The following is a 12095-nucleotide window of genomic DNA, read 5'->3' as shown; positions in this document are numbered from 1 at the left end:
TTTCCAGAGGCCTATAAATCCTGGCCCTTTTCCTCCAAGGGAGTGGAAACTACCTTCTCACAATGAAAACTAACAGGAAAATAACTCAGGCTGTGAGACCCTCAAGCTTTATCCCTCTGCTTGCTGCTGCATTATTTGCTTTGCATATGGGCTTGAAAGCTCTTCAGGTATGGATCTTCTCTTGCTATCAATAAAGCAGAAGATACACTGATATTATATGAATAATAGAACTGGTTCAAAAACATGCCAACTGTTCTTCACAGGAATTTTTTTTGTATTGAGTGGAAAAACTAAACACAACCTCTTCCCCCAGCAACTTGCAATGTTTAATTGGTATTTGTGTATTCTATTGGATGCTTTTCTCTGTTTTTCTTTAGTTCATTAGTTTTTTAAAGGTATTTTAGTCATCTAGCTGCAGATGAGCACCTAGCAGCATTTTCAAAAATACCTGGGGTCCAGATTCACTGCAGAACTGCTAGGGGCCTTGCCACCCAGTGTAATGGAGAGCCCTCAGTTAGGTGCCTAGATTTCTCCAACAATACATGTGTGTGGGGGGCATCTAACAATGGGATCTCCAAAAACCAGCACAATTAGAGGGGAACTCCTAAGTTCATCTCTTGCAAATGTCTAAGCCCCACCACTCTGAGGGACTTAGTCCTAAGCCACTTTTCCAAGAGGCACCAGGGTGGGAGATGGTGGCAGACACCTCCCTTATCTTGCCCAGGATGTGGGAAATGCATTCGACTCCTTCCTCTGCAAAATGGCACAAGGATGTGGACTTGGGTTTACCACCTTACAGGTGACTGCCCTAACTACTGGGCTATGGACTCATTCTCACTTTCTCTGGCCCAACAAATATTTATACACCTTGGAAGTGCTTCCATAGGAGAGGATCACCCCAGACTGTTCACAAACTGGAGGCTAGGGCACTCACCTGAGCAGTGGGAAGGCTACATTCAAATTGCTGCTTTTTGGTGGGCAGAGTTTGAACCTGGGTTTTCCAGAGTCTGTGAGTGTGCTAACCAGCAGACTCAAGTTATGAGGGAGGCTGCTGCCTCCTTAATCCCCAGCTATTTTGTGAGGGTTTAGGTATATACTTAAAACACCTACCAGATCAGTAGTTGCAGACAAGAGGGATGGGGGAACACCTAGTACAGGATCCTTCTGGGGTTTAGGTACCCAGCCAGTGCAACTGAGCTAGCTGTGCCTATGCTCACTGGCAGAAATTCAGGCACCTCCAGTATTGGGCAGCAGCTGAGCAGGGCTTTTGGGGATCTCAACAATGTCTAAATGTTAGACTTAGATCCTTTTATGGATCTGGTCCTAGGCACCTATGTGCTCAACTTCATTGATTTTTAGGTGCTTTGAAAATCCCACTAAGTGCCTCTGTACGTCTTTAACCCTAAACACCTTTAAAAATCTGGACATGAATGTCACAGCATGAACTGGCCCTTTATGAGGATTGGGGCTCAGCTGCATATGGGCCATGTTTAGATTGCTTCTCTAGTGGAGTGAGTGAATGCTTACATCACGTGATGGTGTGGGGGAAGAGAAAGATGTGCTTATGATCAAAATGTGTGGAGAGGAGAGCTGGATGTCAGTGCTCTATAAAGAGCAGGAGAGGGGGGAGTACAGGAAGAAGCACTGGGAAGAAGCAGGGCAGCTTTCAGAAAGCCTTTGACGACATCCCTCATGAAGGGCTCTCAAGCAAAGTAATGGGGTCCTCTCATGGATCAGTAACTGGTTAAAAGATGGGGGAAACAAAGGGTAGGAATAAATGGTCATTTTTCAGAATGGAGAGAGGTAAATAGCAGTGTCTCCCAGAGCTCTCTACTGGGACTAGTGCTGTTCAACATATTCATAAATGATCTGGAAAAAGGGGCAAACAGGTGGCAAAATTTGCAGATGCTAGGAAATTACTCAATATAGTTAAGTCCAAAGCAGACTGCAAAGAATTACAAAGCAATATCATAAAACTGAGTGAGTAGGCAGCAAAATGACAGATGAACGTCAATATTTATAAATGCAAAGTAATTCAAACTGAAAAACATAATCCCACCTATACATAGACAATGACAGGGTCTAAGTTAGATGTTGCCATTCAAGAAAGATCTTAGATTCATTGTGGATAGTTCTTTAAAAACACAGCCTTTTTGGACTGCTGTTGTACCTTGAGCAAACAATGTTAGGAACCATTAGGAAAGGGATTGATGATGATACAGAAAATATGACACTGCATAAATCCATGGTACACCCCCACCTTGAATATTGCATCCAGTTCTGGTTGCCCCATCTCAAAAAAGATATATTAGAATAGGAAAAGACACTTATTTTTGTTGCCCTTCTCTGTACATGGAACAGTTTCTAAATGAGGAGAGATTAAAAAGACTGGAATGTTTCATCTTGGAAAAGAGAAGTGTGGGGTAGGGAATATGACAAAGGTCTATACAATCATGAATGAGATAGAGAAAGTAATAAGGAAGTGTTGTTTACTCTTCCCATAACACAAGAACTAGGGCTCACCTAATGAAATTAATAGACAGCAGGTTTAAAACAAACAAAAGAAAGTACTACTTCACACAACACACAATCAACCTGTAGAACTCCTTGCCAGCGCCTGTTGTGAAGGCCAAAACTATAAAGGGGTTCAAAAAGGAATTGGACCTGTCTTCCATGGACTTATCTATGAATGGCTATTAGCTAAGATGGTCAGGGATGCAACCTCATGCTCTAGGTGTCCCCTCTGATGGGAGTGGGCGCCAGGGGCTGGATCACTTGGTGATTCCCTGTTCTGTTCATTCCCTCCAAAGCACCTGGCATTGGCAGCTGTCAGAAGGCAGGATACTGGGCTAGATGGATCATTGGTCCAATCCAGTATGGCTACTATGTTCTTAGCTTGAATTATGAGGTGGAAGAAACCAGTAGTTTAGGGTCCCCAGGACTGGGAACTCATAGTGGAGGATGGATTTAGGTTTTTCCTACGCTACCACCCTCTGAGGAGCTACAGCAACTTATGCTACTGATTGGAGGGGGAAGGGACTGACTGACCCCCCAAGAGGTTTGGAAGCTGAGTGTGGGAGAAGGAGAGTGATAAGTGTGCTGTAGAAGAGAAGACCCTCACCAAGGAAAGGGTGGTCCCGGTGAAACTGGGGTGGAAGGTGTTTGGGTTTCTACTGACACTCAATAAAGGGTGGACCTCTGACTAAGTCACTTCAGCAGCCTGCGTGTACTGAAGGCTGAGAGAACTGTGCTGAGAGTGAGAGTAAACTGAGACTGTGACAGGCTCAAAGTCAGGCTGGGTAGATGCCTGTTCTACTTCCCAATGTCCGTTTCGGAGTTTCTTCTAACAATCCCAGACTGATCGGCAGAAATGAGCAGCTGATATTGCTGAAAATGGCTTGTGGACCCCCCTCCCAATTTTTAGTTAGTTAGTTAGTTCTTACAGTCATGCAGCACCCCATGTTTTCCTTCTTGTGTGTTTGAAGTTCTTCCACAGGGTATGGCAGAAACTTCTTTGTTCATCTGCTTTACTATTAAATAAACTAGATAGTTTACAAACTCTCCTGCTGCTTACAGTGTGCCCCACTTATGTTCCAGGTGCAAATTCTTGCCATGATGATCGCCTGTCCTAATCTAATGATTTCTATGGCTATAGACACCTGTCACATGCATAGAATCAATGGTGGGAGTTGGAGCTTAATATTCAGAACATGGAACGGAGGACACAGAGACTCAGAATATAAAACATGCCACTGTGTTTACAATTTACAATGTATAGAATCTGAACTGTATATCCTTAGTCACTGTGATCTAGTACAATTCCACTGTGGAAAAAGTAACACTTTGTAAGACTGATATTAAATGGGAAGACAGTCCCAGGATCATTAAAAATGTATGAACATCATGTGACAACATTGCACATTAAATTACAGGAAACTAATGTAATGATTGATGTTGAAACCCATGAATACTTCATAGGCTGATTTCTTCCCGAATTTTTTTTTCTCATAGTGCTGTAACGAATAATGAATTGACATTGTCTCATAATGCTTTGATGGTATTTGGCTGAAACGCTTTTCAAGTCACAATCTTTATATACAAATGGCAGCGGCTCCTGTACTTCCTCCCACTGCGCTGTCTGATGAGGTCCAAATCTGGGAACAAAACAAAAAAAAATTAAAAAAAATGGGAGGGGGGCATGGGGTGTGTCTGAGGGAGAAAGTGTAGATGAGAAGAGTGCTCCCAGTCTTTGTTTAGTCACATTGACCTCTCTGCAAAATCTGTCTCCTGCTTCTGTCACTCCTGGCCTTTTACTCCACCCGTATACCACATATCCTTCATAGAAAAATACCAAATCAGACTCTTCTCTGCTTTTACCCTTCATATAGTTATTTTACCACTCCCTGTCTCCTCTCCAACCACTTTCCTCTCAGCTTCTGACACCTGGCTTTGCCTCATCACCCTCTCCCTCATCCTTAGCGACTTCAGCTTTCCCTTCTGTGTCCTGTCACCTTCTTGTTTAGTGCTTGACGCTGGTCCAACTCTTCCATAGTTCAGACTGGCCATTCACTCAACCTTGTTTTTGCTAAACATTGCTTGTTCTCTGATCTTTCCCTCCCCAAGTTCCCTGTAGTCACCCTCTTCCCCCCCCCCCCAATCACCTAGTAATATTTCCCACTTGCTTTCATCTCTTCTCATCCCTTCTGTGTCCTCCAATCCATCCATAGCAGCTGATCGAAACAGTAGGTGGATCTCTCACTCTGCTTTTAGGAGAGAAGCATTCCTACAAGTAGCCCTTGACCTTAGCTCCTGCTCAACACCTCCAGATTTCTGGACTGGTACCAAGCCCTATGCCTTTACAAGCAGGGCTTGTCAAAATCTTTGCAACTTTCGTTATGAATAAAATTTCTATGAAGACTCTCCAAACAATTACCAGAGTGAAAACTTGTGAGGTTTAGTTGCCAAAAAGAAAAACTTCTCAATGTTGTGGGGCTTTTTGGTGTGTTTTGTTGACAAGAAGGAAACCTCCCAATTTTATGACCAGTTCTAGTTGTAAGATTACCAGTTTAGCACCTTTTACTTTTTGGCTTGATATCTAGGCACAGTCTCCACAGACTCACTAGGTTAGCACCGCTTCTAGCTTGTTGGGGTGATAAGGCACAGGGCTTGGTAAATTTAAAGACTTTTGGGTTCAATATGGCACATTTAATTTGGGATAAAACAATCTTTAATGATTCCCATGGATCCCTTTTTAATTGCCTCCAAACTATACATTGTAGTGGTGATCTCCTCCTAACACCATTTGTCTTCAACACAAATTGATAGTTTAAAAAAAAAAAGTCAAAGGCCAAGGGAGATTCTTAATCCTGTTTACTCAGTAGAACAACTTTACAATAGTTGTATTGTCTCTAGGAATATGTTCCTGGATCTGATTTGTTAACTAGATTCTTTTTATAAAACATGCAAATTTGCAGGTGTGTCATGGCTCTACTACTCAGCAGCAATATCTGAAAAGGAGTATTTTGTTCTTAAGCTACTTAAAAATTAGAGCTAAATAAATATCTTCCATGAATTTTAGAGTTTGAACTCTAGACCTGAACTAAGATTCACATTATGGGAATGTGGGAACTGTGAGCCTAAGAACAGGGTCTCCTGAGAAATAAAGTGGAATGGACACAGGCTTTTTCCTCTCTGTATGTGAAGAAACTGGACAAACTCAGTGTTGGGGCTCCTAGCTGAGGGAGTGGCATAGGATGGACTGTGGGGAAAAGAAGTTTGGGAGGGTATGTTTATGCACTAATAGCAAAAGCCTGGCATGGACTTTGGGCACGTACTCGACAGGAGTAGGAGCGTAAGGTCTGATCTACACTATTAAAAATTAGATCAACTTAGCTACGTTGCTCAGAGCTGTGAAAAATTTTGCACCCTGAGCACTGTAGTTAGGCCTATCTAACCCCTGGTATAGACGTGACTAGAATTGTTCCATCAACTTCGTACCGCCTGAAGGTGATGGAAAAACTTTCTATATCTATGGAAGAGTTAAGTACGCTACTGTGTAAACATGGCTTAAGTCTAGACAGGAGTATGTTCTGTGTTAGAGAAAGGGCTGCTTGTGTGGGCTGAACCATGCCGCAGCATGTGAAGGTTTTGGTGTTTGGATGGACTCTTTGAGCCCTCACAATCTGCAGAGAAGAATGTGGCCCAGGCACTGAGGACCTGGGTGAAGGACTTCTTTGTCTGAGGTAATTTTGGCTTGTCTGTCATCTTCTGGACTTCCCCGCCCTCCAGAAGGGGAGGGGCTTAGTTTGGCCAGAGGACTAACCTACCCAGAGTGAGGAAACTGAAGCATGGCAGTGTCCTGATAGTGAGAGGTAACGGGTCCCCCCTCAAATCCATATAGCCATTGTTGTTCAATCCTGAAGTTTTTCTAAGACAAAGTTCTCAGAGTTCAAGGGGAGTTTTACCGCAGGTAGACAGGAATTAGGCACTGGAACTAAGCCCCAATATGTACATTTGTATGTTTAAATCACATTTGAATAATCAATGTGCTTTCTGATTTGCCAAACAAAAGAGTGGTGTGTGTATTTGTACTTAATTCCCAAGAGTTTGTGAATTTCTTGTTGAAATATTAATATTTAGTGGAATCAGGAGTTGGTTTAGCACAGTGCATGAAGCTGAATTAGCTCTAGTGCTTATGTAAATGCCCATACCGTCTCAAATACTTTATGGGGAAAAATGTACAGTTCCTTCAGGAAACAAAATTACCATGGCACTAATAAATCCCTTGATTTTAATTAAATGATTCAGAGAATTATCTACAAGTAGATTTCTGCATGTTTCCATTATGTTTAATGATAACTTTATTACATCCATTATTAATATAATGCAGCTTCAGAGGATGCATTGGAACACAGCTTTTTTTTCCCTCATGCCACTTTTAGACTGTGTCCTGCATTGTGGTGCTTCCATGGAAGTTAAGTATGATTTGACAAGATTGCACAGGGTTGTTATCCTATGGACCCTCACAGAAAGATGTGTAATATGACTTTAGTGAGAAAAATTTGAAATCACTTTTTAAAACATTAAAAACTTAGCGGTGGTGGCTTTCTATATTTTGTCCTTTTAACAGTATTTTCATGAACAAGTTGGTCAGTGCCAGGCCCCTGCTAACAGGTCCCACTACTTGTTTCTTTGTACTACTGCAGTGCATAAAGGCCACCGATTGAGGATCAGGGCTCCTTTATGCTAAGCATATACATGCCTGTAATTAAAATATAGTCCCGGTCATCAAGAGCTTTTTAACCGAGATCATGTCCTAGAATATGTTGGAGAACTGGATAAAATCACTTGCTTTGAAAAATTCTCCAGACCACAAGAATGGGATTCGTGGATAACTGATCAATAGATCATAGTCTGAGCACTACGAAACTTAATCTATTTACTTTTCTCCTGTTTAGAATTCCTTTCAGTCCTTTGGCTCATGAAAAACAAATGCTTTGTAATGCACTCCTGCTGCATTTGCTCCAGAACCATGAGATGCTATTTGCAGACTCTGACAGCCATTTGTCACACACACAAGGAGACAACACTGAGGTAGGAAGATGATGATTGATTCTAACAGATAATCAAAGGTGCTTCATTAGGTTGTAATGTATTTCTACCTTAGGCTTGTATACAAGCAGTAATAAATCACTATAGCTATACCCTGACAAAGTGAATATCAGTTGCATGTCTAATCTACAAGGGAGACTTTATATGTTTGTTTTCTAAAGAATGTAAATGAGAGTTAAAGCTCAAGTATAAAAATCACCACATTTTTCTACTTGAAATATCCTATAGCAGCATTTTCTTGCCCGCAGAATTTTCATAGGTAACTCTTTTCTTTTATCTCCTATACAGTGATGACAAGCAAAGGCAGAAGAGTAAAAATGCCTTTTCAGAAGCTATTGAGTAAAGACTCACTTTGACTGTCCTTAGGCATGCACTGCTATAGAATAATATTGGTTCTTCAATGTCTCCTTGTTGCATTGTGTTTGTCAAAACAGTTATGATTTTGCACTTAGTATGGATGACTTTCCTTCTATAATAGTACTGGTCTATGTGGGTAGTTTTTTTCAAGTTCCTTCCATTATGTATTGTTGCTGTTCAATATAGATCTTTTTAGAAATCCATTGTAGGAGGGTAGAGTAGCCCAAGGTGTTAACATAGTGGTGAGATCTAGGTTCATAACCTAATGTTAAATCATGAAATTACTATACAGCGTGACACATCTGGCTGCTCTGGGCTGGTTTACCAGGGGCTTTGCAGATTAGGACTGAATCTTGCAATATAAGATGTGCCACACTATGAGAGATGTGTTGTCCAAGAGGTCTGCATTGTGTCAGGCTCTAGGCACTGCTAGAGATTCCTCACTTTCCTGAGCTCCAGCCATTGCTGGTATTGAGGGATGGGGGTGGAGGGAGGGCTAGAGCGAGGGCACCTAGCAGACTTTTACTTTAAAGCTAAGATTTATATTATTTTTCACATGTATTGTACAGTCCATCTCAGCACTGGAAGCATTAACTCTGGGCAACTATCTATCTGGGAATAATGTCACAGGGCATGTTAATTACTTGCTGGGGACAAAGGAAAGGTGAATAACAACATTTTAAGTTCTGTGTTTCCACGCTGTAGGACCTGGGTCTTAAGACCTCAAAATAGAATTGTTGCAGTCCAACATGCAGTATTCTTAGGCCCCAGCCTGATCCTGCCAAACTTTACTTCTGAAAGTAGCCCTTATTTACATTGCATTTCATTTCATCAACGTCAGTTGGGAATTCTTGCGTGAATTTGTACGGGATGCAGCATTAGGCTAATAGCTGCCTAGTTGTCTGCCTCTACCAACCAAAAGTGTCAAGAAGATAGGAAGTGCCAGCAATCAAAGCAAATCTGCAGTGAAAACACATAAGAAACAAGAGGCACTATAAAAGGCAGCTCTTTTGCTTTAAAAGTTAATTTGTCACCCCACCCCTCACTCCCCCCAAAATGTCTAGCAGTCACTTCAGTCTGTCTAGGATTGTGATGACAGGGAAGTAGGTCCACTGAAAGATCCTTTTGAGTTATTTAATGAAGCCCCAAAATAGGGCACAGCTGTAGGGTTCTCTCACTCTGTCTGAGGTGAGCCTCTCAAAGAAAGTGTGTGTTGGGAGTCGACAGAGTTTGTTCTGTGGGTGATCTAATTTTATTCTCGTAAGTTATGGCAGGAGCATGTAGAGTTTTGGATAGGCATCCCTTCATATATTATTTGTCTAAATAACTGCTTAAAGTTCTTTAGACCTAAAACCAAACCCGGTAAAAGTCCATGCACAGGTCTCATCAAAACACTAATCGGCAAACCAGGTACATTTCTTGGAATGGAACTTAACTTTCATACCTTCTCTTGCAGAAAGGATTTCTAATGCAGACTCTTTCCTTACACCAGTTACTCTCATAGAGGTTTACACCAAAAGAAGGGGAGGGTGTGGTGTGGTGTGGTGGGGAAGGGTTTTGTCCGCTCAAGGTGATGCTGCTAGTGTTTCTTTACATACCTATATTAATAGAGTTTTAACGAACTCCTACCACACAGAAATTCCAGACATAGGCATAGCTTTCTCCAGGCCCTGATAAAGAATCTGAGATAAGTAAAAAGGACTTGTCACTCTTTGCCTGGAAAAGTACTTAAGTATGCTATCCAATCCTATAACACCCTTCCTCCAGAGGAGTTCTGTATGGGCAAAAGACTCCCACAGAGTTCCAGGGAACTGGTGCAATTGGGACTGTCTGGAACTGGATGGAATGACATGTGAATCCAAGTGCTCTCCCACCACAGGCTCTGAAGAACTGATGCATAGAGATGACAATATTTTTAAAACCTGAAGAAACTTTAAATAATCCAATTTAAACAAAACATGTAGTTGCAAGTGTCACTAAACATTCCTGACCATTTCTGTTCACTGTGGTTGCCTGCAGGCATGGTGATGGTGTTGCATTACAATGTGCTGCCTGGATTGCATGGGCACTGAGTATCGGAAACCAAAGCTTTATAATCTTCGTCAACACTCACAAGTTGCAGGGATACTGAGAAGTCACTTCCTCTTCCTCACAATATTTTAGAAAGGAGACTGGACACTTAAGTGTGTGTTTAACCGGAGGCCTTTCAAGCCATGTCTTTGTTTTACCATATAGCATATCACTAGCTGCATGGGATGGACAAGATTAATTTAATTTCACTAGGTAGAATAGCTACCAATCCAACCTTGTTACAGCACTTTGTCATGCTCTTTTGTCCCCACTTCTCTGTGTGGGTGTCAGATTCTACTGCAATCTCTTTCCTACCCACTGCTGCCCTTGACCTGTCTAGAATACATCTCAAAAATCTAAATGAAGAGGTGAATTGCCAGGCTTGCTTGCTTGCTCTCCCTATCTCTGTACAACAGCCACAGAGATTCCTCCCCCAAAATAGTGTCAGTTAAGCTTTTGCTTAGTGACAGTGTCAGTTAGTGTCAGTTAATAGCTTTGGCTAGCTGGCAAGTATAAAACTGAGCAGAAATGTGACCTACCTGTCTGTCTTTCTGCATTCAGGAAAGGGAGCAATTGGAGGGAATGACTACAGCACTAGTAACAGGTTTCCTGGCCAGATTTTTCTCTTATCTTCCTTCTTATATATGTTTGGCCTCCTTTATCCTATGTTGGTAGAGTTGAATGTTGAGGGGACTGCATGCTGAGTTGGTCAAACCTCACTCATCGCTGTCGCGATTCCAGAACTCGTTACATGCCTTCTAGGAGACTATATAGACTATGATGATTCGAGCTGGTCAGAACGTTTTTGACAATATTTCACAGGGATGTATTGGTTTCAACAAAGTTTGGTCAGGAAGGCTTTTTGTGGTCCAGAACTCTGGTCAGAGACTGAAAACCTGAGCTGCTTGATCCAAGAACAGACATTTTGACATCATTCATTTATTTCATCCACTTCAGGAAAATGTCCAAAAGGTGTTTTCCTTCCAGTGCAGAATAAAACAAATGTCAAAACCTCAAAAATTGCCATGAAACAAAAGCTTCAACAATGAATCTGACATACTGCTGTGCCACCAGTCCCGTGGCAAGTTAAATACTCCTTTAACTACAAAATGGCTTTGAAAAAAGTATCTCAATTTTCCAGTGGATTGAATTTGTGGAGCTTGGACTCAAAACGCTTTTGCCTATGTCTCTAGACTTAGAAAGAGGACCTCAGAGCTATTCCGATTGACAGCTATTGGAAATGCTCTGTTAGTTTAAATGGCTAGAGATCCTGATCATGAATGAATGATCTCTGTATTAATGCTAATACACATCACCATGGGCTGCAAAGCAACCCACTAAATATTTTCATAGGGACAGCTGATGTGGTGTTAAGGGACTTAATTGCACCAGCAGTGATTTTTTTTTGTGGGGGTGGGGGCAGGGAGGAGCGAAAGTAAATTCTAGATGTATATTTCCTCTCACAGCTTCATTAACATAATTGCAACCAGGAATCATTTAACACTGATTAATTTTGTGTTCTGCCTCAACCAAACCACCAGATACAAAAGCCCTGAATTTGGGGGAAGGTTTGATCCTGAGCTGGATCCAAATTTTTTGGCCCAGTTCCATCTCTAAGCTTGGTTGAGAACCATACCTGTTGAAGTGAACAGAGTTCTTTCTTTGCCTATTGCCCAGGCATCAGGTGTTCGGTGGTATTGTGACCAGGGTAGGCCAGGCTGCAGAAGCTGCTCTGGAGGTGCTGCTGGTGGTGGTGATCTTTCAGAAGATTGGATCTGGTGTCCCCCATGAAGCTCTTAGATCTGTCTGAGGCTTCCTTCAATTTATGAGGCACTAAAACAGCATTAATTCTATTGCCAAGCTAGTCTCTCAGGATATATGTATATATATAATATATTTTTTTGTGGTAGCAGGAAGTAATTTGCCAGTATTTGAGAGTCACTTTGGTTATATAAGCTACTGGGTTTCTTGTTACTTGAAGGTACAAGTAGGCAATGGCTGCAGTGTGAGATAATGAAAAGGAAATATTGTTTTGTTTACACTTTTTTTCAATGGAT

The 12095-nt window shown here is 41.7% G+C and overlaps 1 protein-coding gene across 6 annotated transcripts in view; it reads left to right on the top strand.

Annotated features, from left to right (window-relative positions):
- Positions 1–12095, top strand: part of FAM13C (family with sequence similarity 13 member C) — a 200954-nt gene that overhangs the window by 3679 nt on the left and 185180 nt on the right. For all 6 annotated transcript variants that reach the window (XM_073353371.1, XM_073353370.1, XM_073353373.1 and 3 more), the window contains one exon: positions 7458–7593. In XM_073353371.1, the coding sequence (XP_073209472.1) occupies positions 7458–7593 (136 nt within the window). The remainder of the gene's footprint in view (positions 1–7457; positions 7594–12095) is intronic.

The sequence above is a fragment of the Lepidochelys kempii genome, chromosome 7, assembly GCF_965140265.1.
Source record: "Lepidochelys kempii isolate rLepKem1 chromosome 7, rLepKem1.hap2, whole genome shotgun sequence".
NCBI classification, from domain to species: Eukaryota; Metazoa; Chordata; order Testudines; family Cheloniidae; genus Lepidochelys; species Lepidochelys kempii.
This window is presented reverse-complemented; position numbering and strand designations above follow the sequence as displayed.